Genomic DNA, 24,951 nt, shown 5'->3' on the forward strand with positions numbered 1-24,951 from the left:
GACCTCTTTTTTCCCCCATCAGGGCCACCTCCAGTTTGCTACTGTTGTGTGTGTGGTGTGTGTGTGTGTGTGTGTGTGTGAGAAATGCCTTTTTTCTTATCAATCCCACCCAATCTCTAAATCATGGGCTAAAGTGTGTGTGTACGTGTGTGTGAGAAATGTCTTTTTTCTTTTCAGTTCCAATCTCTAAAACATGGGCTAAAGTGTGTGTGTGTGTGTGTGTGTGAAATATCTTTTATCCTTTCAATTCCACCCAATCTCTAAAACATGGCTAAAGTGTGTGTGTGTGTGTGTGTGTGAAATATCTTTTATCTTTTCAATTCCACCCAATCTCTAATAATCATAGGGCTAAAGTGTGTGTGTACGTGTGTGTGTGAGAAATGTCTTTTTTCTTTTCAATTCCAATCTCTAAAACATGGGCTAAAGTGTGTGTGTGTGTGTGTGTGAGAAATATCTTTCTCTTTTCAATTCCACCCAATCTCTAAATCATAGGCTAAAGTGTGTGTGTGTGTGTGTGTGTGTGTGTGTGTGTGAGAAATATCTTTCTCTTTTCAATGCCACCCAACCTCTAAATCATGGGCTAACCCTTAGTAGTTGCCAACCAGTCTGCCTTTCCAAAGGCTCCTTAACTTAGAAAGAGCAAGCCCGCACTCTGACAAAGCGAAATTCCCCTCAGGCAAGGCAGAGAAGCTCAGCTAAGCTCCTCCTCAGCCCCCACAACCGGGCCCTCTTCAGACAACGCCCGCGCGCGCGCGCGCTCGGGAGAGAGGGAGCGCCCCACCGGACCGTCACGTCCCGAACGTCGTGGGGGCGTGGCAACCCCGTGACGTCAGGATTCCCCGCCCACCGACGCCCCCTATATAACTCGGGCCGCCCGCCATTTTGTCTCCAGTGTCCTCGTTGGCCGTCGGCGTCGCATCAGTAGCAGTGCCAGCAGCAGAGGGTCTATTGTTCGCCCCGGGACTTCCGTAAGAGCTCGGTCCCAGAGGCCGCAGCGCAGCTTGTTCCCCGGGGCCGTCGACCAGCAGCCGCAGCGGCCCGCCCCGCGCCCGCCCCGCCTTTGCTCCCCGGCACCGGGTCACGCCCCTCGGCGCTCCACGTTCTTCCTTGCTCCGCTCGGGTCCTTCGCGTCCGCCTGGTGGTCCCCGGAATCAGACGGCGCCCCATAGATGGCCAGCTTTCCCCTGAGGGTCAACGAGAAAGAGATCGGTGAGGCCCTGCACGGTGGGCCATGCCTGGGGGGCGGGTGGGGACCGCCAGGGGCGCCCCCCGATCATCCCCGGCCCAGGGCGGGGCGGGATTTCCCAGGGGTGCCCGAGGGCCTGGAAGGGAAGCAGGGGCCCCGCGCGATCGCTGGGGATGGACAGGTGACGGACAGGTGGACTCCGGCGGCACCGGCGTCTTTTGAAAAGGATGCGACTGGGACGGACGGCGTCAGCGGTTTTGGGGGGGCGGAGACGCGGGGATTATCTCGCCCCGGCAGTGCGCCGGGGGAGGAGCGGGCTGCAGGGGTGCGGGCGTCGGTGCGGGGAGGAAGGCCGATGCCACCCCAATGCTCTGTGTCTGGGTTCCAAAGCCTTGCATGCTAAATTTACTAAGGTCCTGCGACGGGCATCTGCTGCTTTGGAGGCATCGACGGGGCTGCGCATTCATCAATAGAGTGAATAACGTCGGACCTGACTAAGAAAACATTATTGCAAGATGTATTGGGGTGGAAGGTGTTTTGGGGGTTGCATCCGGCGATGCTCAAGGCCCGGCAATCACATGCCAGGGCTGGTGGGCTCCGGGGGACTGACTCTACTACGTGGTGCAGGGTATTGAATCGGGGCCTGCCTTTTGCAAGGCAATACCTTAGAGATATCTAAAATTAAGGTAGATACCTTTGTGGGCCAGAGAGATAGCACAGGGGTGGGACGTTTGCCCTTTGAAAGCGATCCCCCAGCCTGCCAGGGGCGATTTCTGAGTGCAGAGCCAGGAGGGGATCCCTGAGCAACTCTGGGTGTGGCCCAACTACCAATCAGTAAAGTTTTAAAAAAAAAGATATATATCTATCCTTACATATAAGATATCAGAGATATCTCTTATCTCTGGCCCCAGAAGTGGCATTTATTGACTCTTTGGATTGGGGAGCTATATCACCCATCGGTGCTGGGTGGGCTACCCTGTTCTGTGCTCCAGAGTAAAGAAGAGAAGCTCCTCGCCTGTCAAGGTATGCTCTCCACCTCTTTGAGCTAGTTTCCTGCCCTCAAATGTACTCTTTAAGAATTTAAAATAGGCGCCGAGAGATAGCATGGAGGTAAGGCGTTTGTCTTGCATGCTGAAGGTCATTGGTTCAAATCCCGGCATCCCAGATGGTGCCGCCGAGCCTGCCAGTAGTGATTTTTGAGCATGGACCCAGGAGTAACCCCTGAGCACTGCCGGGTGTGACCCAAAAACAAACAAATTTTTTTTAAATAAAGTTAACACGATCGTTTTGATATATACAAGGTACCTTCATTAACTGTTGAAATGTCCAGAGACTTTTTAGTTCAGTCACTCTGGGCTATGTTGGGGCATACTCTTTGCTTTGTGCTCAGGCATCATTCCTGGGTGGGGCTCAGGAGACCACATGGGGTGCCCAGGATCTCACTGGTTTGGCGATCAGCCCATTCTTTCTTCTGTCTTCTGTTTAGAGAACCTCCACTTTTATTTTTTTCTGGTGGTGGTGAGGTGCACAGTGTTTTCTGTACTCCTGCATCCTTCAGGGACCAGATGTGATGTCAGGGATTGATGAGCAGGACTGCAAGACAAACGCCCTAACCACAGTATTATTGCTCTTGCCCAGAACCTCCACATTTTTTAGGGACTTTTTTCAGGGCCAGGATATCACTCAGTTGAAGAGCCATGCTTGTGGTGTATCCCTGATCTTGATCCCATGCACTGTGAAATAAAACAAGAAGGGGGAAAGAGATCTTGGAGACAACGCCAATGCTTAAATCATGCATTTGAGTTAATAAATGTGCTTTGTGTGTGTGAGGTGTGTGGTGTGTGTGGTGTGTGTGGTTTTTTGGGTCACACCCGGTAGTGCTCAGGGGTTATTCCTGGCTCCAGGCTCAGAAAATGGCTCCTGGCAGGCACGGGGACCGATATGGGATGCCGGGATTCGAACCATGACCTCCTGCATGAAAGGCAAACACCTTACCTCCATGCTATCTCTCCGGCCCCATAAATGTGCTCTTTTACTAACTAGGTGAGGCTGGTGTTTCAAGAGAAAGGGGAGCTTTGAAGAAGTCAAAACATTTATGTTTTGGAGACATCTTATTTAATAACTTTAAAATACAACATAATATTTCCCCATGTATTTTTTGCTTTTTTTTGTTTTGTTTTGTTTTGTTTTGGGGCCACACCTAGTGGCAACTCGGGTAACTCATGGCTCTGTACTCAGAAATTGCTACTGGCAGCTCTGGGTACCATATGAAATGCCAGGGATTGGAACCTGGGTCTCACTCTGCTATTGATCCAGCCCATCTCCCAATTTTAATTTTTAGCTATATTTTCAGACTTCAAAGTATATCCTAAAGCTAAATAGCACAAAAGTTCTTGCGTTATGGACATCTCAGGGTCGGGGGACCCCAGTTTGGTCCCTAGCCTTCCAGGAGAGGTTTCTGAGCTCAGAGCCAGGAATAACACCCTGAACACCGGCCGTGTCTGACCCAAAGAACAAAACAGAACAAAATTCTTGCTTTTAGTTCAATGGGACATTACTCCCCTACTTGACATCATAATATTCGAAATAGACCTGATTTTCATATCCCTGTGGTTCTCTTCATCTGGATGAATCATTTTTGAAAACTTTTACCCAATCTCTTCTGTGGATGAATTAACTACATAAGGTAAACGTATCCACTGAAGGTGCTGTAGTGATAGGATAGTGCATAAGGCATCTTGCCTTGGTGTGGAATACCCAGGTTTAGTCCCAGGCCCCCAATATAATCTCACAGACAATGCCAAGAGTGGCTCTTGAGTGAAGACTCAGGAGTAAGTCTTGAGCACTGATGATGATCATGGCTCCCAAACAAAAAAATGCATCCACCGACTAACCTTTGAATGTTTTTTTGTTTGTTTGTTTATTTTGTTTTTGTTTGTTTTGGTTTTGGGGCCACACCCGGCGGTGCTCAGGGGTTACTCCTGGCTGTCTGCTCAGAAATAGCTCCTGGCAGGCACAGGGGACCATATGGGACACCGGGATTTGAACCAACCACCTTTGGTCCTGGATCAACTGCTTGCAAGGCAAACACCGCTGTGCTATCTCTCCGGGCCCTAAAATTCTTATTAAATGTTAAAAATTAGAGCCAGGGCCCAGAAAGATAGTACAACAGGTAAGATGCTTGCTTTGCATGCTGCCTGACTGATTTGATCCCAAAAACCACCTATGACCCCTCCCCCAAAACACACACACACACACACACACACACACACACACACACACACACACACACACACACACACACACACACACACACACACACACACACACACACACACACACACACCCAGGAGTGATTCTTCTTTAAAAATTAGGTGGGGCCGGGGCGGTGGCGCTGGAGGTAAGGTGCCTGCCTTGCTAGCCTAGGACGGACCACGCCGCTGTGCTATCTCTCTGGCCCCGTAGTTTTAAGTTCAGTTTTCACAATTTTCTGTATATAATGTACATTTGATTACTTTTTTGGTTGAGAGGAATGAACCCAGAGCCGCATAGACAAGGAATGCTCTGTACCAGAGTTACTTATCCAGCAGTAGAAGCTTCTTAAAGATCCGCTTCTTTGTTTCTTTATAAAGTAGCATTTGGATACCAAGTTAAGCAGCACTTTGTCTTTGCAACCTTGTTTCTGTCTGTAAGGCTTTCCTTCTCTCTTTTTCTTGGGTATTTGCCATAGAGGAGAGGCAAGATTCCACAAATAGTTAGAGGTTTCTGTGGCAGGGGGCAAACTACCTGAGCTGCTGTTTTCTTCCTCAAGACACTCTCACAGGTCCTCTTTGCTGATTATGAGATTGTAGGGAAGAATGTGAAGAAGGAACTGAATCTGGTTTGCTTGGTTCCATGACTCAGTTGTTGATCTATTTAGAGATGATCTAGGGTCATCTCTTGGCTACTTTCCCCCACAGGTAAACTTTCTCTCAAACCAGGCCATTAAATTATACACTTAGGATATTAAAGAGTTTCACTAAAGAGTAATATAATAAAAGTAAAAATTTTTTTTTTTGGTTTTTGGACCACACCCGTTTGACGCTCAGGGGTTATTCCTGGCTATGTGCTCAGAAATCGCCCCTGGCTTGGGGGGACCATATGGGACGCCGGGGGATCGAACCGCGGTCCGTTCCTTGGCTAGCGCTTGTAAGGCAGACACCTTACCTCTAGCGCCACCTTCCCGGCCCCAAAAGTAAACATATTTTGGTGGCACTTTTATGAATGCCATAAGTTATCAAGGAAAGTATGAAGATGAGGGGAAAGAAGACTATGGGGGTGGGGGGCTGGAAAGATGACTTAGTGGGCTTACTGCACGCAAAACATGTGAGGGAGGCCTGTATTCTAACCCTGTGCGAAAGGTCCATTCAAAGAGCTGGCTGGGAGTGGCCCTCAAGTCCTGCTGGGTGTGGCTCATAAAATGAGATGGAAAGAACCAGAGCTCTTGAAGGAAGGAGATGTTGGGTCACGCCCTGTGGTGTTCAGGGGCTACTCCTGGCTCTAGTGGGAGATTGTTTCTGATTGGTGTGGACCATGGGTTGTGGTTATTCAAACTCTAGCCTCCCACTTTCAGAGTGCATACTCAGACTGTCAGCTATTTCTAGCACTAGGACTAGAGATTTTAAGCTGGTGAAAAGATTTTGTTGTTGATAGCATGACTGTCCTCATTCTATAAATGTGACAACATGATTAAATTTCAAAGGCTAATGTCTAGGAATGAATGGTGGGGTGGGTAGGTGGCCAGGAGGAAGATTTGCTTGAGGAGGAGTACATGAACCAGCTCTGCTAAGGGTAGGTTTCAGCTTAGAGGATGTGGAGCTGTAGATCAGACCTGGGCCTCTTGATTATAAACTCAGTAAATTGAGCTGTTCCTCTGTCCTAGAAGAGGAAAATTTCTGGGGGTCAGAGTGATAGTACAACAGATAGGGTGCTTGGAGTGGTTCCTGAGTGCAAAGCTAGGAGTAAGCCTTAAGCATGGAAAAAAGAGGGAAATTTCTGATTATATCTATGTTACACATACACCTTATTATGTGTATCAAAGGAAAATGTGTAAACATTTCTCTTCTACTTTTTTTACAGCTGGTACTTTTTATTAATCCATCAAGTGAGTGTGTTTGGAGGTTTTGTGTACATGTACTAATGTTCTAGCAATAGGAGAATAATGATGTACTATATGAGGAGCCAAAAACAATAGTACAGGGAGGTAAGGAACTTCCTCATTTGCAACCATTTTTACCATAGCCCTGGTAGATCCCCATATGCATGTGGTTCCCAGAGCGCAAAGCCAGGAAAAGTTCTTTTAAGAACTTTTTTGGGGGCCTGGAGAGATAGCACAGCGGCGTTTGCCTTGCAAGCAGCCGATCCAGGACCAAAGGTGGTTGGTTCGAATCCCGGTGTCCCATATGGTCGCCCGTGCCTGCCAGGAGCTATTTCTGAGCAGACAGCCAGGAGTAACCCCTGAGCATCGCCGGGTGTGACCCAAAAAACCAAAAAAAAAAAAACAAAAAAACTTTTTTGTGGGGCCGAAGAGATAGCATGAGGTAGGGTATTTGCCTTTCATTGCAGAAGGATGTGGTTCAAATCCCGGCATCCCAGATGGTCCCCCGAGCCTGCCAGGAGTGATTTCTGAGTGTTGCCGGGTGTGACACCCCCCCCCCCCAAAAAAAAGAAACAACTGTTAAAAAAAAAAGAACTTTTTTACTTCTGGGTGTGGCCCATATCTCATTTACATATTTGTTTTGTTTTGAGCCACATCTAGGGGTGCTCAGGAGTTAATCCTGGCTCTGAATTTAGGATTACTCTGCAGGCTCCTGGCCCAAATAGGATGCCAGGGATCAAACCTGGGTTGGCCTCATGAAAGACAAGTACCCTACCTTGCTGCACTATCCAGCCTCTTCATTTTCTTATATTAATTTGGGGAGCGGTTTTGGGTTTAAGTGCCACACTCACATGCTCAGTGGAGCTTATCTCTATACTTAGGGAATCACTGCTGGAACCATATGCACTTCTCAGGATTGAGCCTCAATAGGCACATGCAAGGGAAATGCCTTTACCAGCTGAACTACCTCTCCGGGTCATGTGTTTGAAAAGACACACTCCTCCCCAGACTAACAATACTATAGAACTGATTGCACAGTTAATCACAAATAAAGTAATGTACCCCATAACTGGCCATAATTTCAAAGCTTACTAAAAGGCAAGAGGTAGGCAAATGTAAAATCGAGACCAGCCATGACACCTTTGGATTTAAAAATTAAATCTGGAGCCAGGGATACGTGGCTCTGGTAGATAGAGGGGCATTTGCCTTGCATATGTGAGGCTCTGGGTTCATGACCCAGGTGCATACACAGAAAAGAATTTACAAAATATAATCAAGTGAGTTGCATCTACACATATATGCTATGAACTTTTGGACATGCTTCTTATGCTCTTTATTTTGGGGATTTTTTGGTGGGGGGAGGGTTATACCCTACAGTGTTGAGGGCTTTCTATTTTTTTGTTGTTTTTGTTTCTGTTTTTGTACTTTGGGTTACACCCGGCAGCGCTCAGGGGGTTATCCTGGCTCTGCCTCATGAAATCGCTCCTGGTAGGCTCGGGGAACCATATGGGATTGCCAGAATTTGAACCAATGACCTTTCTGCATGAAAGGCAAAACGCCTTACCTCCATGCTATCTCTCTCCGGCCCCAGGAAGGGGCCTTTCTCTTACCTCTGCTTAAGGGGATCACTCCTGGTGATTCTCTGGGGCCATAGTTCAGTACTTTACCCTCTGTGCTAAATGCCCCCCCCCCCAAATATATTTTATGTGCTCATATGACAATTGTTTTTTTTTTTGTTTTTTTTTTTGTGGGTTTATTGGGTTCACACCCGGTGGTGCTCAGGGGTTATTCCTGGCTCCATGCTCAGAAATTGCTCCTGGCAGGCATGGGGGACCATATGGGACGCCGGGAATTAGAAACGATGATCTTCTGCATGAAAGGCAAACGCCTTGCCGTCCATTGCTATCTCTCCGGCCCCAATATGACAGTTTTGGTGATGATGCTTAATGCTAAATTTAATTGTTTTTTTTTTGTTTTTTTTTTTGGGGGGGGGGGGCCACACCCTGTGACGCTCAGGGGTTACTCACTGGCTATGCGCTCAGAAGTTGCTCCTGGCTTCTTGGGGGACCATATGGGACGCCGTGGATCGAAACCGCGGTCCGTCCTAGGCTAGCGCAGGCAAGGCAGGCACCTTACCTCCAGCGCCACCGGCCAGACCCCAAATTTAAGTGTTCTTTTTTTGCATTGCTCAGGGGTTACTCCTGGGCTGTCTGCTCAGAAATAGCTCCTGGCAGGCACGCACCGGGATTTGAACCAACCACCTTTGGTCCTGGATCAGCTGCTTGCAAGGCAAACGCTGCTGTGCTATCTCTCCGGGCCCGAAGTATAAGTGTTCTTAACTAAATTTAAAATGTATGAAGTTAGAGCGCTTAAATGGATATACACTTCACAGGTTGGGCAGTGCGGTCGCTCCTGGCCCGTTTAAGGACCTTTAAGAATCCAGCTGAGTGAAAATAAAGTCAGAGGGAGAGAGACGCAGAATAGTCTCATTCATCTGGGTTTTTAAGAAAAATAAGTCATTTTTGCAACAATCCTGAGACAATGAGAGGAGGGCTGGAAACTTCCAGCTCACTTCATGAAAGCTCAACCACAAAGAGTGGTGAGTGCAGCTAGAGAAAGTACGACACTGAGACTACCATAACCATGTGAATGAATGGGGAACTGGAAATCCTGTCTAGAGTACAGGTGGGGGGTGGGGTGGGATGGAGGGAGATTTGGGACATGGTGGTGGGAATGTTGCACTGGTGAAGGGGGGTTGTTCTTTACATGACTGAAACCTAATCACAATCATATTTGTAATCAAGATGCTTAAATAAAAATAAAAAATATTAAAAATATATAATTAAATTTATTTGAAACATTATAAAAGAAATTGGAATAAATCTTTTTTTGCAGAAAAAAAGAATCCCAAATGTAATGCCCACTTAAACATTGCTTAGGCCCTACATGATGGCTACACCTTTTTGAGCCTGAGTGCCCCAACTGCCACACAATGCCCAGTCCTCCCAATGGCCATCCGGCCCTGTAGCCATGTGAGCTGCAAAGCAGACACCAGCACACTCACCTCCTGCACCTCCGCTGCAAATCTTACTTAGGGACCCTTACCTGTCACGTGTGCCATAGGTTCGCCATCCAGGGGTTTAGGGATTGGACTAAATAGCTTTAAATCTTCTAGTTCTAAAGGTTCTTGTGATTTTTGTGATTTTGGCTTCAAGAAAAGATGAAAATAATCCGTTTCGCTAGTGCTTTCCTTTGAATTATGTAATTTTTTTTTTTTTGGTGGGGGGTTTTTGGTTGTTTTTTTTTTTTTTTTTTTTGCTTTTTGGGCCATGCCCAGCTGTGTAAGGGGCCACTACTGGCTCTGACTCTGCTCTTGCTCCTGGCAGGCATCAGGACCATCTGGGATGCCAGGGATCAACCTAGATCCATCCCAGGTTGGCCCATGTGCAAGGCAAATGCCCTACTGCTATCATTCTGTCCCATAATACTAGTATTTTATAATAGTTTACATATTCTTAATGAGTAGATTTGGCATGGAGAGTGGTGTATGGTTTGTTAAAGATTACCAAACATTTTAGGTAGGATATTGTTTGTAAAGTATTAGGTCTCTTGTATTTTGAATATTAGTAATTTGAAATTCTAAAGCAGTACAAAAGTCAGAGTTAAGTAGTTATTAAGCCTGATTGATCTTTATATTATTGTCCAGTTTTCTTAAGTTTTTTGGGAAATTTGAGGTAGTCAGGTTACCAAAATTTGAAAATAATATAACCTATAAAACTCTCCTTCATGACAGAGCAGAACTCTTCATAGGTTATTTGAACAGAAAAGGGGGATGGATCCTTCCTACTTTCCATGGAATGAATGGATTTCTAGGATAGTATGACTGTCATCTCATTCTGGTTGCTTCCAAGTGATACTTTATTTTTTTGGTTTTCCTTTTAGTGAGATCACGTACTATAGGTGAACTTTTAGCTCCAGCAGCTCCTTTTGACAAGAAATGTGGTCGTGAAAATTGGACTGTTGCTTTTGCTCCAGATGGTTCGTACTTTGCCTGGTCACAAGGACATCGTACAGTGAAACTTGTTCCGTGGTCCCAGTGCCAAAAAAACTTGTAAGATTTTTTTGTCTTCTTTTTTAAATCTATCATTTTTTTCTGTGTACAGTGGTAGTAAAAATATTTTGATATTTTTTCTTGGAAAACTGTTATAAATGCAAGTATTGGAGAATTTGTGTTATGAATTGTCTGATGTTATACATTATATAGACTCTTGTCAGTTATTTTTGTGTCAAGTTTTTCTATGTGTTAAAGACATTATGTCTGGGAATGTGGCGCATTTGTTGCAGGTTTGAGGCTCTGGGTTTGGTTCTCATGCCTCATTCACAAAAGATTGTGTGCCTTATTTGAGGGTTTGTTATATTTGATTTGGTGTTTGGTTCTTAGGGGCTCCTCTGCTCAATGCTCTGGAGTTGTTCTTGGTTGTTGGGAATCAGACCCAGGCCTCTGCATTCTAAGCACATGTTCCAGCTCTTTGAACTAACTCTCCACCAATATATTTTTTGTTTTGATTTTGGAGGGGGGCGCTATACTCTGCATTGCTGAGGATTTCTCCTGGTTCTGTACTCAGGCATCACTCTTGGTGGTGCTCAGGGGACTATATGGGATGCTAGGGGTTGAACCCTGTTGACCACATGCAAGGCAAGCTCTCTCTTTACCTGTTTGTTGTACTATTGCTCTGGTCCCAAATATATTTGATGACTCTAACTGATATAGTGATTTTTGGGAAATTTTTGACATTATTCAGTATCACTTAGAATAATATGGAGTTTATATTAACATGTATTTATTATTTGAGTATCCACAGGAGTCCAAGGTAAATAATAGCCAGATTTTAATCTGTGTCTTTCATCCCCCACTTCCCAGTCTTTTGCATGGCACCAAGAATATTACCAATTCAAGCAGTTTGAGATTGTCAAGACAAAATAGTGATGGTGGTCAGAAAAATAAACTTTGTGAACATGTTATAGACTGCGGAGATATAGTCTGGAGTCTTGCTTTTGGATCTTCAGTTCCAGAAAAACAGAGTTGCTGTGTAAATATAGAATGGCATCGATTCAGATTTGGACAAGATCAACTGCTCCTTGCAACAGGGCTAAACAATGGTCGTATCAAAATATGGGATACATATACAGGTATGTATGTAGTCATAGATCGTAAGCAGCCAGATTTATGCATTTTTGGTGCATATTGTTCACAGGCACAAGAATTTATGTTTTGAGGAGTTTGGGGGGGAAGACTACAACCAAATAGTACAGAGGATTAAATTCTCTGACTTCTGTTTTGAGGAGCTTATTATTGTAGAGGAGAAAATGTTTCTGGCTGACCAACATTTTAATTTTATAGTTTTATTTGGCTTTTGGGTTATACTCAGTGATGCTTAAAGATTGCTCCTATTCCATCCTCAGGGATCAGTCCTGGCAGGGTTTTGGGGTCCAGATGGTGCTGAGGATCGAACTCAGGTTAGCCATGTACAAGCTATACTATGTTGCTCTGGCCCTTAACTTTATAGTTTTAATTTAGGGATATAGAATTCATATTGGTCATTTTGAAGAGACTGTTATAGCAGGAAAGGAATATTTAATTATCACACAAACTAGTAACTTGGTTAGGACTCAAATGTCTAGGTGACTGTGTGTGTGTGGTTTTTTTACTTTTTTTGTGTTGTTTTCAGTGACAGTTTAGTGGCTTTCAAGGTAAATCTGGTTTTCAACAATCATTATCTAACCTTTGAGAGATTTGTGTCATTTTATTTAAAGATTAACTAGATAGGTTGAGAAATTAAATTAGTTGGGCAATTAAAAGTAAAACTGTAATGGTCAGGAATGTAGCTCAGTGGTGGAACATTTGACTTGCATACTGGATGCCTATGTTCGATTTATGGCACCATATAGTTTCTTGAATAACCCACCAGTGATCTTTCACCATAGCTGGGATTAAACCCTGAACACTGTTGGGGCCCCAAACTAAAATAAAATCTATTATAAACTAAAATACTTTATGTTGATAACATGTATTCATACCTGCTACCTTAATTGGTTGTCCCCGTAACCCTGCCAGGAGGATCTCAACACAGCACCACCGGGTGTAGCCTCCAAGCAAAAATAATTGTTTAAAATCATAGTATACGAGGGGAGGGATATTTTCTTGAAATAATTGATAACAATTTAGGTTGATAAGTTCATTTATTTACATTAAAATTTTATTTGCCCTTTTATTTTTGGAGGAAGGGGATTTGAAGCCAGGACTAGCTCTTGTGCTCAAGGCTTGATCCTGTCTTTTCTCAGGAATCACTCCTGAAATTAATTGGGGGCCATATTCTGGGATTCAAGCTGGACTTGTCTTTCTTAGGGAATCATTCCTTGAAGTGTTGAGGGGGGCCCATATGTAGTATTGGAATCAAAACTGGAATTGGCCATATATATATTACAAACTCCTTAATTTTGAACTATGTATACTGGTCACCTTTTAAATATTTTCTAATAGATTTTATGCTCCTGAAAAAATATCCACTTTACTATATTTTGTTTTTGGACTAGACCCAGTGTTTGCTTCCCTTGTGTTTGGGGTCTCCTGGTAGTGTCAGGAGACCAAGTAGGACTAAACCAGGGCCCGTGGCTTTCACAGTACTCATGAAGCTTCCCTCTCTGATTCAGGAAAGGATCCATTGTAAAATAATGTAAACAGGGACAGAGACTGGTCAAGGGCCTTGTAGGGGGCTCTAGCACTGCTGGGTATGGCCCAGAAATAAAATAGCATAATGAATCCATAAATGCTTTAATTGGATTCAGCCATTTTACATTTGGAAAATAGAGGTGGCTACTTTGGGGGATAGGAGGGATGGGCACACTGAGTGATGCTCAGGGTTTACTCCTTGCTCTGCTTGCACGCAGGAATCACTCCTGAGGGTCTTGGGGAAAATGAATGCTAATAGGATGTCTGGAATTGAACCTGGGCTGGCCATGTGCAAGGCAAATACTCTACTCACTGTGTTCGGGCCTACTCCTTGTTTTTTAGAATGGCAAGGAACCTTATTTTAACCTCCAAAATTTCTCTGCACTTCCTCCTTTCTGTTTCTTTCAGGAAAACTCCTCCTTAACTTGGTGGATCATACTGATGTGGTCAGAGATTTAACTTTTGCTCCAGATGGGAGCTTAATCCTTGTGTCAGCTTCAAGAGATAAATCTCTAAGAGTGTGGGACCTAAAAGATGATGGTATGTTTTTTCCAGATTATAGTAAATAATTGGTTGATAATACTAGGATTGTATTGGGCTCATCTGAATATTCTATTTCAAAGAGACATATGGACATGGTTTTCTTTTCTCTGCCTAATCTTTTGGTCTGTTTCCTAAGTGGATCAAACAAAATCATACATGTGACCCACAATAGAAGTCAGCAGTTACTCTAACAAAGCAGTCTGCTCTTACTTATGAAAAACCAACCACACAGATCATTATCAACCACCTGATTCAATTTTAGGGTTTTGGTTTTTGTTTCTTTTATTTTAGGGAAGATTATTTATGTGCTTGATAAAAATTTTTGTAGCTTAATTTAATTTTAACAAATTAATTTACAAAATTTAGTTTAAGATGATTCATATAGTAGAATTTATAACCTATGACTATTAGCAAGCAAATATGAAATTATTTATAAATGCAGATTTTCCCTCAATGGTGTTGTGGAATATCATTGTTCAGCACTCTTCTGAACCCTTGATAATTCTGATGCCTACAGGGTTGAAAGAGCTTACCTTTATTTCCTTGTTTTCAAAGGTTTGGAGATAAGCATTTCTTCCCCTTCTTAGCCCTTATTAAAAGAGTTTACAGTGTTAACAAAACTTTTATTTTCTCCCTTCTTTCTGATGTTGCTGAGGTGACAGCACACATTCTTAATTCTCTCACATTTGATTGTGCTTACACATATCTGTTGCTTGCAGTGGTTGAAGGGTCAGCTATCATCTTTAAGAGCCCAGTGGTAAAAATTTTAGGCTTGTGAGCAATGCTCTGCTGTCTTCATCATAGCTATTCAGCTCATTATAAATAACATAAATGAGCTTGCTTGTTGCATTAAAACTTGACAATAATCAACCAGTGTATATTATCAAACCCTGTGGTATATAAATGACTCAGTGTAGACGGAGGTGATTTGTGATTCTGACATTTAAAGTGCTTGATCATTTGATTAAACAGGATTTTAATTAACAGGATTAACAATATTTTTTTGTATAGGAAACATGATGAAAGTATTGAGGGGCCATCAGAACTGGGTGTACAGCTGTGTATTCTCTCCTGACTCTTCTATGCTGTGTTCAGTGGGAGCCAGTAAAGCAGTACGTGTCAAAGTTCTTGTACATTTACTATGATTGGATTGTAATGTATGCATAATCATTTAAATCTGAGTAACCTATTATGTCTGCTCGGTGTCATGAATATCTTAAATGGTTTATTTCATGATCGGGAAGAATTTGCATGAGGGAAATTAAAAAAAATTGATTGTGAAGTAAAATATTGGGTTGTGTTTAGCTAGAGATAATTTTTGTAAAATGAGGGAGTATGTAATATTTGTAAGGTAGACAAGTTTGCATACTTTAGAAGAGATTTAGTTCAAGAGTTAGGACATTCTCTTGTTTATTTTTATTCTATTTATTTGGGGAGACTTTTTTGCTGTCTTAAAAGAGCCAGCTGGCTTTAGACTTTTAACTGGAAAAATAGTAATTAGAATATAAATTGTATTTATGTATGTCTTACAATGAATTTTAGGTGAAATTTAATATGTCCTGTCTTTCAGAGCATGTTTGTAGTCAGGTTTAAGTATAAAGTGACTCTCAGAAGGTCACACTTCTTATAGATGAACTCTTAGTTGTCTATCAGCTCTGAGTTTTGTATAAAGAGATCTTACTATCTGCAGGTATTTATGACAATGATTAAAGACCAAATGCATGTAAATACATGTGATGATTATAGTAACTGAGTTATGGGGGAGGGGGTGTGGGATGACTGGTTAAAATGTATTTTATTTAGCCAAAATGTATGTTTAATGATAGTTGCAAATATTGAAAAATTAGAAATAGTTCTTTAAAATTCATAAAGAGCAAAGCTAGTTGTTGACATTGTTATTTTAGGCTGTGTGTTTTCCATATGCTTCTTGCTTTCCCTGTCACAGGTGGTGGCAGCAATATTGGTGTGATTGAGGTTATGCTGGCACCACTCGCACACAGGCGCACAATGGTGTTAGCTGGGCAGAAAGAGTGGCATCTCTGGCTACCGGGCTGGGGGCGACCTTTACCATAGGATGAAGTAACCTTGCATTCGGCTGCAAGGTGTACTGTACGTACACAGGTGCTGGTCGATGTCCACTTTCTGCTTTTCTTTCTTTCTTATTTTTCTTTTTTAAAATAATTACTCCACAGTTGAAACCTGCTTGACTCCTTGAGTAAATTGGTCTTTCAGTCTGATGGAATTGGGAGTCTAACACGTGAAACCAATGTAATGTAATGTAATGTAATTGGCTTTCGATGGTTTCTCTGTGCTATTTTTGGGGATTCTGTAGGTATCTTTAATTCTTTTAACCAATTTAAAATTTGTATTTTTCTTTGGAATAATATTTGTCTGTGCAGAAATAAAAGTAAACAAAAGAATCGCTTTTACTCCAAGAAGCGATTATCTGTCTTACAAGGATTGCTTTAAACTTCTAAGTTCATGTTTAACATTAAAAATTAGCATCATATTTAGAGCTATTCTGCACAGTTCACTGATCTTTAAAAACTGTAAAACTATGTGTGAACTTGTCCTTAAGTAACTTAAATGTTTTATCTTTAAATAAGTAATGATTGTGGTCAGTTTGGGGAAAATAAGATTAACAAATCTTAACTCACAGAAATGTTGAATTGTATTATTTTCATAAATTAGTGTTTTCATTTTGTAATGTGGTTTAACATCCTTTATTGTTTGCCAAAGAAATTTCGTTTGGCTGTGAAAATTCTCTTTGCTTGCAGTATCTGTTTCTCTTCCTAGGCTCACGTTGGTGACCCAAGCCTATTGTAAACAAGTGATTATCTCAAAGGGAGATGCCAATGGAGTAACAATTTGTTAACCTTACGTTTTCTGTCTGTATATTTTTTTAAAATTTGGTAGCTTCTGAAAAAAAGAAGAAGAGGGGGTTTGTAGTATTTAACCCTATTTATTTCTGTATATTTTAGTTAATTAGTTTGGGGGAATAAATGAATTTCAGTATAACTTTGTGGTTAAATTGCACTGCCTTCTTATGTTTAGGCTTATTTTTTAATTAACATTTAACAGAAGCATTTGAATAGAGTTTGCATGTTTACTTAATTAACTTAAAGACTGATTTTAATCTGACTGTGACACTGAGCATATTTTAATTATTCATAATTTATGACGTTTAATTTAATATAATCTTAATTAAATGCAGCAGTTTTAGTTAAGATATGCCATTTTGTCCTCTGTGTCTCTGAAGGAAGCTATAACATTTTGCCTTTTTATTGCAGGTTTTTCTCTGGAATATGGAGAAATACACCATGATACGGAAACTGGAGGGACATCACCATGATGTTGTAGCTTGTGACTTTTCTCCTGATGGAGCATTACTGGCTACTGCATCTTATGACACACGAGTATATATTTGGGACCCATATACTGGAGACATTCTGATGGAATTTGGGTGGGTATAGTCTGCAGTTGCTCTCTGGCTGTCAATATGTTTTTGTTACATGAAACCAAGAATTACAATCTATCCTTTAGTGCTTAATTCAGAGCTCAAATCTTCACTTATAAATTCTAAAATAAATTTGGCTCTTGGTAGAGAATTGCAAAGTTACTAAATTATTCATTATTGAGTTTCAGGTATACAGCATCCACTTCCCTCCACCAATGGTCAATTTCCCTCCAGCCTCTATGGCTGACAGCTTTTCCTCTTTTTTAATTTCCTTTTAGCACTGTGGTTTACAGTACTGTCACCAATAGTGTATCACGCATATCCTTTTACCTCCTTTCAGCCTGTCATTCAGAATGACCGCTTCCACCGACCATTGTCATTGTATCCTTTGCTTACCTTTGTATGAGTGGCAATCTTTTTACAACCTAACAAGCTTTCTACATATTACTTGTGCTCTGTTTCTATTCCTCTACTATGTTTCTGTATATCATGCACATGATTTGTGCTCTTTATTTCTATTCCCCTGCTATGTTTCTTTATATCATGCACATGAGAAGAATTATTCTGTGACTGGCCCTCTCCCTCTGACTGATTTCACTCAGCTTGGTACTCTCCAAGGTAGCAGCAAATTTTATAACTTCATCTTTTCATATGGCTAGAGTAGTTTATCCAGTCATCTGGTTTTATTTTGTTTGTTTTTTTTGGGCCACACCCTGTGACGCTCAGGGGTTACTCCTGGCTTTGTGCTCAGAAATCACTCCTGGTTTGGGATGCCTGGGGAATCGAACCACGGTCTATCCTAGGTTAGATGCTTGCAAGGCAAACGCCCTACTACTTCGCCCAAATCCAGTCATCTGTTTAGTTTGTTTAGTTTGTTTCTGGATCATACCCGGCAGCACTCAGGGGTTACTCCTAGCTCTACACTCAGAAATCGCTCCTGGCAGGCTCGGGGAACCTTATGGGATGCCCGGGATTCGAACCCACCCATCCTTCTGCAATGCAACGGCAAAGCCTTTCCTTCATGCTATCTCTCAGTCCCCAGTCATCTGTTTTGGATCATACCTGGCAGTGCTCAGGGTTACTCCTTGCTCTGCACTCAGAAACTCACCTCCCTGGCAGGCATGGGGGACCAGACCATACGGGATGCCGAGATTTGAACTACCGTCCCATTTTGGATTGGCTGCTTACAAAGGCAAACTGTACTGCTGTGCTATCTCTCCAGGCCCCAGTCATCTGTTTTTGATGTGGATCTTGTTACTTAAAGATTTATCACTATAGGGCCAGAGCAATAGTGCAACAAATAGAGCTCTTGCCTTGCTTGTGGCCAACCCGGGTTCCATCCACCCTGCCATCCAGTATGTTCCCCCCAAACACTACCAGGAATAATTCCTGAGTGCAGAGCCAGGAGTAACCCCTAAGCGTTGCTGGGTATGGCCCCCAAACAAAATAAATTTATGGGGGCTGAAGGTAGTAAAACAGGTAGGGTGCTTACTTGCAAGCGGCTAATCCATGGCACCCTGTATGGTCCTTTGAGCCTGCTTTGAGTGATTCCTAAATGCAGAACCAGGAGTAACCCCTGAATATCACCACATGTGGCCCAAAAACACAACAAAACACAAAACCACTATGCAAGTGATAATTATATTATTGGACTTGCTAATTTTGATATGTCTTAAATCACATTTAAAAAGAGAGGTTAATAGCTGTATTAAGACTGGCTTAATTACTTTGGATAATTCCAGCTCTGTTTAGTCCTCTTAGTTGTAGTCATTTAAGGGTAACTTACAGATTGGATACACTTTTTGCATGTATAGTTGTTTCTTGAAGTGACATTTCTTTCCACTGAAAATGTGTATTATTTGACCTCAGGCACCTGTTTCCCCCGCCTACTCCGATATTTGCTGGAGGGGCAAATGACAGATGGGTCCGATCTGTATCTTTCAGTCATGATGGACTACATATTGCAAGCCTTGCTGATGATAAGTAAGTGAGAATTATAGCCTGATCTCATGCTTTTAACTATTATTGCCTTTTGTCTTTTCACTTCATGAAAATATGCTCTTTGTTGTTATTTGGGGGGACACTCTTAGTGGTACTTCAGGACTCATTGTGGGGGTAACGGGTGAGGGTTTCACTCCTTGTGGTGCAAAGGATGAGTTCCTATGCAGAATACCAGCTCTAGTCTAGTCCATTCAGTTACCTTTCCCAATCCCAATGGCTAGTGGGCCAAGCCATACCCTGTGGTACTCAGGGACTACACCTGACACTTTGCGTGAGGCCATTCGGTATGTCTGGCATGAAACTGAGGTTAGCTATTTGCAAGGCAAATACCTTATCTCTTATATTATTGCTCTACCCCTTTCTTTACCCCCCATGAAAATATTTTTTTTGGGGGGTGGTGTTTTATACCCGGTAGCACTCAGGAGTTACTCCTGGCACTCAGAAATTGCTCCTGGCATCCTGGCATGGGTGCCAGGATTTGAACCACTGGTAGTCCTGGATCGGCTGTGTGCAAGGCAAATGCTCTACCGCTGTGCTATCTCTCTGGTCCCAATGAGAAGATTTCTTTTCTTTCTTTTTTTTTTTTTTAAATGAAAATGTTTCTAAGGCTTAAACAAAGCTTTTCTTTATTTGTTTTTGTTTTTGGACCACACCTGATGATGCTCAGGGGTTACTCCTGGTTATGTGTTCAGAAATCGCTCGTGGTTTGAAACCATATGAGACAAAGGAGATCAAACCCAGGTCCATCCTGGGTCAGCCGCGTGCAAGACAAGTGCCCTACTGCCCTACTCTTGCTCTGGCTCCTAAACAAAGCTTTTTCTGAGGACCAGAGAGATAATACAAGAATGTGTTTGCCTTGCATGTGGCTGACTCAAGCTCAATCTTGGGCACCCTGTATGGTTCCCTGAGCACCACCAGATAAACCCCTCTCAAAACAAAACATTCTGGAGGCCAGAGATAGCTCAAAGGTCAAGAGTACATGCTTTTAATGTGGACAGCCCCAGTTCCATCCCTGGCACCAAGTGGTTCATTGAGTGCCACTGAGAGTGGCTCCTGAGCACCATTAGGTGTGACCCAGGAAACAAAAAAAAAACTTTATTATAGTTTGTGTTTGTTCTTTCTTGATAAGATGCACAGAGGCTATTGATGTATTATAGAATACTGACCTGGGGGGTGAGGGTGAGAAGCAATTGTCTCCCATGTGATTTGCCCCATTTTAATCCCTATTATTATATGATCCCCTGAGCACAGGACCAGGTATAAGCTCTGAGTGCTAGGGGATGTGGCCCCCAAACCTAAAAAGTTAAAAATTAAAAAAATAGGGGCCAAAAAAAAAAGGGGGGGGGCTGGCGAGGTGGCGCTAGAGGTAAGGTGTCTGCCTTGCAAGTGCTAGCCAAGGATCAGGACCGCGGTTCGATCCCCCGGCGTCCCATATGGTCCCCCCAAGCCAGGGGCGATTTCTGAGCGCTTAGCCAGGAGTAACCCCTGAGCGTCAAATGAGTGTGGCCCAAAAACCAAAAAATATATATATATATATATATCCTGCAGTATCTTGAGAGTGAGCCCCTGAGCTGGAAAGAGGATAGCCTCAAGGTAATTCATGTAAACTAAAGATAACCGCCTCTACAGTGTTCCTTATTTATTTTTTGATGACCTAGTATAGGCAAAGTGGGTAGTAAAGATTAAAGGAATTTTTCAAAACTAACTGAGTAATAAAAAACGCAGTAATTTGTATTCACTATATATATGACTCAAATGAAGCACCATATGAGTAAGATGCAGCAAAAACTAGTAATGATTTCATTTTGTATGGACTAATCTTACAGTGTGCAGTTTGGTCACATCAGTTCAGAAAGTGACCTTCAGCCCCAAGGTATGAGATGGAATCTAGGGCACCACAAATACAGAGCATTAGCATTATACCATCACTGGTTAACTACATATCACATTGCCAGAATACAGAATGTTAGCAGACATATAGGGAGTGTTCTTTATTTGTTATCGATTTTCTGTTTGCTTAGATTTTGGAGTGTCAGTTTTTTTTCTTTACTATACCCACTCTGCTTAAGTGACAAGGTTTGATTAAATGACTTAGAGAATAAAAGAGACTTACTGGGGCCCGGAGAGATAGCACAGCGGCGTTTTGCCTTGCAAGCAGCAGATCCAGGACAAAGGTGGTTGTTCGAATCCCGTTGTCCCATATGGTCCCCCGTGCCTACCAGGAGCAATTTCTGAGCAGTCAAGCCAGGAGCAACCCCTGAGCACTGCCGGGTGTGGCCCCCCCCCCCCCCAAAAAAAAAGAGAGACTTAACTGGCCGCTGGTCTGTGCAAAAAGTAAGGACAAAATTGTGAGCATTTTGGATCTGAATAGGAATGGGTATAGAAAGCCCATATGTTTTAGCTTAAGTGAAATAAGCCAATATTCTGATTGGTATAGACCAAATATATTTTATAAAGAAAGATACAATAATTTATTGGTAACAGTAAATACATATATGTGTGTATGTAGTGACATGGTGAGGTGTCTCTGATACGTTTAACTGCTATTTGTTGTTTTTCCCCTTAATTCTACAAGATTATCACTGGGCAGTTTCTCTTTTTTTTTCAGGTTGGTGAGGTTCTGGAGAATTGATGAGGATTGTCCAGTACAAGTTGCTCCTTTGAGCAATGGTCTTTGCTGTGCCTTTTCTACTGATGGCAGTGTTTTAGCTGCTGGGTAAGAGATTTTTCTGCTTAAGAAGCTGTTTAAGGTTGCTTATATTACTAGTATTTAATTTTCAATAAATCTTCATACTGGGGGACTGGAGAGATAGTACAACAGTAGGGCATTTGCCTTGCAAGAGGCCGACCCAGGACCGATATTGATTCAATCTGGTCCCCCAAGCCTGCCAGGAGTGATTTCTGAGCGCAGAGCTAGGAGTAACCCCTGAGCTACTGGGTGTGACCCAAAAACCAAAAGAAAAACCAAAAAACCCAACTCTTCATAGTGGTCCTTTATTGCCTTTTTATAGTGTCACCATTAATTACATTTCAGTGTACACTTGTGGTTTTAGTGCGTAGCCTTAGGGGTCAGTGTGAGTTCTAGAATGTCAAAGGCATAGCTGTAGATGACTCAGCTTCTGACTTCTGTTTGTTTGCTTAGGACACAAGATGGAAGCGTCTACTTTTGGGCCACTCCAAGGCAGGTTCCTAGTCTTCAGCATTTATGCCGAATGTCGATCCGGAGAGTGATGTCTCCCCATGAAGTCCTGGCACTGCCAGTTCCTTCCAAAATCCTGCAATTCCTCTCCTATCGCATCTAGAGGATTCAGTCTTTGGGGACCAACCGAATTTACTTCACACAAACCTCAAGCTTTACTGACTTCAAGTGTTATATTTTCAAGGCTTAGCAAATTTATTTAATTTGATACCTTTTTGTTTTGTTTTGTTTGTGAGATTTATTTTTTACTCATTTTGTGGGGAGGAGAGAAAACAGTTGGGTCCCACTCAACATTGCTTGGGATGGAGAATGCACATGTTCTCATACCTATCAGCTATCTCTCTGAAGTGTTCTTGTTCTTTTTATTTTTTTGGTGGTGCTGGGATTTAACCCATGGTCTTATACATGCAAGGCAAATACTCTACCACAGAGTTACTTGCTTGAACCAACTTGATATGTTTTGTACTGCCTTTTGATGAGTTAAAATTTTTAAGTATTATTTATCAACTGTAAGAGAAATATTTCTAAACTGTCAAGTATAAACTTTCCCCATAATATCTAACTGTGAAAACAAATACGTACATGTATATATTTAGATATGAGCTGCTCTATGTTGAGTAGACCTTTTTGCTTTTCTAATGTTTAGTTCTGACATGTATATATTTCTTCAATAGAGCCATAGTGTGTGTGTGTGTGTGTACATACATCTATATGAATATCTTTCTTTGCTGTAAAGTAGAAGCAGTCTAAAAAAATTGGAATACTGCATTACAAAGTAAATATTGGTGTAATAAAGCAGGATTGTCTCATGCAAAACATGGACTTGCCTGTTAGTTGTTGGACAAGTCACCTGCAAGGGAAACAGTTTTTGTCAAGTGAAAGATTTTCCTTAGGAATGACACCTGAGGAGTAGAATTTGAATGTGATGTTCTGGAGTAAAAACTAGGCAGAATATAACTAGAAAAAAAGTATTTCTTCCTTCACTAAATACTGCTGTAGGCCAGAATTTTGGAAAGCAGCTTGCTGCTTTAACCCCTGTGGTATAAAGTATTATAAATTCTAGTCAGCTTGAGATATTCATCTACTGTATTCTTGCTAAATACTTTGTTTATACTAAGGGACAATTATTTTTAAGACCCTGGGTTATATTGCTTGGGAGGGTTGTTTTTTTTTAATATGTATCATTTGTTTCTGCAGAGGATAATACTGGTGATTTGCCAAAGAAAAGCAATACAGTATATCTCCTTTTGCCTTCTGTTTATCTTATCTGCAGATAAAAGAATGTATGTATTATGTAAAATGCTCAATTATATATATTTTTGTTGAATTTTTTTAATTAAAAGATTTGTTTTAAAAATGGTCGCAAGTCATTCTTAATATAATGAAAGACTTCCTATAATTCTGTCTCCATTATTTTTGTTTTTTAGTGAAGTAAATAAAATTTTCTTTGGGAATTATGAGAGATAATTAAGATTATTATCTTGAGCCGGAGAGGTAACATGGAGGTAGGGTGTTTGCCTTGCATGCAGGAGGATGGTGGTTCGAATTCCGGCATCCCATGTGGTCCCCCGAGCCTGCAAGGAGCAATTTCTGAGTGTAGAGCCAGGAGGAACCGTTCATGAACACTGCTGGGTGTGATCCAAAAACCAAAAAAAAAAAAAAAAAAAGATTATTATTATCTTAAAAGAAGGGAATTTAAGCACCCCAAGCTGGGATCAAGTGATTTCAGAGTGGGATGTTTATCTGTTTCCATTGTAAGATTTTATTCATTTATGCATTTAGGATTGGGGCTTTAATCTGATTCTTCTTTTCTATTAGGAAGTTACTATTTTGTACTCTGCATGCCTTTAGTATATGTGCTACCGAAGTGAGCACTCTGCATGCCTTTAAACACTTTACTCTTCAACCAGCATATCCAATTGAAAGAAAATTTGAGGGAGTGATTGTACAGTTGCTTGACAGCTAACCTGGGTTCAATTCCTTGCATCCCATATGGTCCTCTGAGTGTTGAGCAGGAATAACCCCTAGACATCCTGGGTGTGGGCCAAAAACAAATAGGAAATTTATTTTCAGGGCGAACACTGGTGATGCTTAGGATCTGTTTTTCGACTCAGTGCCCAGCAGTGACCCCTGACTATGCATGGGAACCATATATGGTGCAGAGGATGAACCAAGGTAGGCCAAATACAAGGCAAGTGCCTTAAACCATGAACTGTCATAAGCTGGGCTTTGTGTCCCACAGTATCAGGATAACCTGTTAATTCTCTGCCCTCTGCAGAGCCATGTTTTTCTTTTTTTTTTTTTTTTTTTTTTTTTGGTTTTTGGGCCACACCCGTTTGACGCTCAGGGGTTACTCCTGGCTATGTGCTCAGAAATCGCCCCTGGCTTGGGGGGACCATATGGGACGCCGGGGGATCGAACCGCGGTCCTTCCTTGGCTAGCGCTTGCAAGGCAGACACCTTACCTCCAGCGCCACCTACCCGGCCCCAGAGCCATGTTTTTCATAGTATAAGTTATTTTAGTGTTTTGCCAGCTAGTTTGAATTAGGTAATTATATTTTAGGTGAAACCATCTAATAATTGTCTTTAACTTCCTGATTCAATTTCTCTTAAACCTCAAATTCCACTCTTTTTGTTTTTGTGCTCTGGGATCATATGTTGTACTAGGGATTGAACCCATGTCTGCAAATTCTAAAAGG

At 42.1% G+C, this 24,951-nt stretch overlaps 1 protein-coding gene across 1 annotated transcript; it reads left to right on the plus strand.

The window, feature by feature from the left end:
- The first annotated feature begins 962 nt into the window (after nucleotides 1-962).
- WSB1 (WD repeat and SOCS box containing 1) lies at nucleotides 963-23,610 on the plus strand. The gene is made up of 9 exons (XM_049772785.1): nucleotides 963-1,209; nucleotides 10,266-10,434; nucleotides 11,245-11,513; nucleotides 13,462-13,593; nucleotides 14,608-14,708; nucleotides 16,887-17,059; nucleotides 18,923-19,036; nucleotides 21,663-21,770; nucleotides 22,197-23,610. The coding sequence occupies exons 1-9, from the start codon at nucleotides 1,170-1,172 to the stop codon at nucleotides 22,354-22,356; spliced, it is 1,266 nt and encodes a 421-aa protein (XP_049628742.1). The 5' UTR covers nucleotides 963-1,169; the 3' UTR covers nucleotides 22,357-23,610.
- Nucleotides 23,611-24,951: the final 1,341 nt, after the last annotated feature.

This window comes from Suncus etruscus, chromosome 1 (assembly GCF_024139225.1).
Source record: "Suncus etruscus isolate mSunEtr1 chromosome 1, mSunEtr1.pri.cur, whole genome shotgun sequence".
NCBI lineage: Eukaryota > Metazoa > Chordata > Mammalia > Eulipotyphla > Soricidae > Suncus > Suncus etruscus.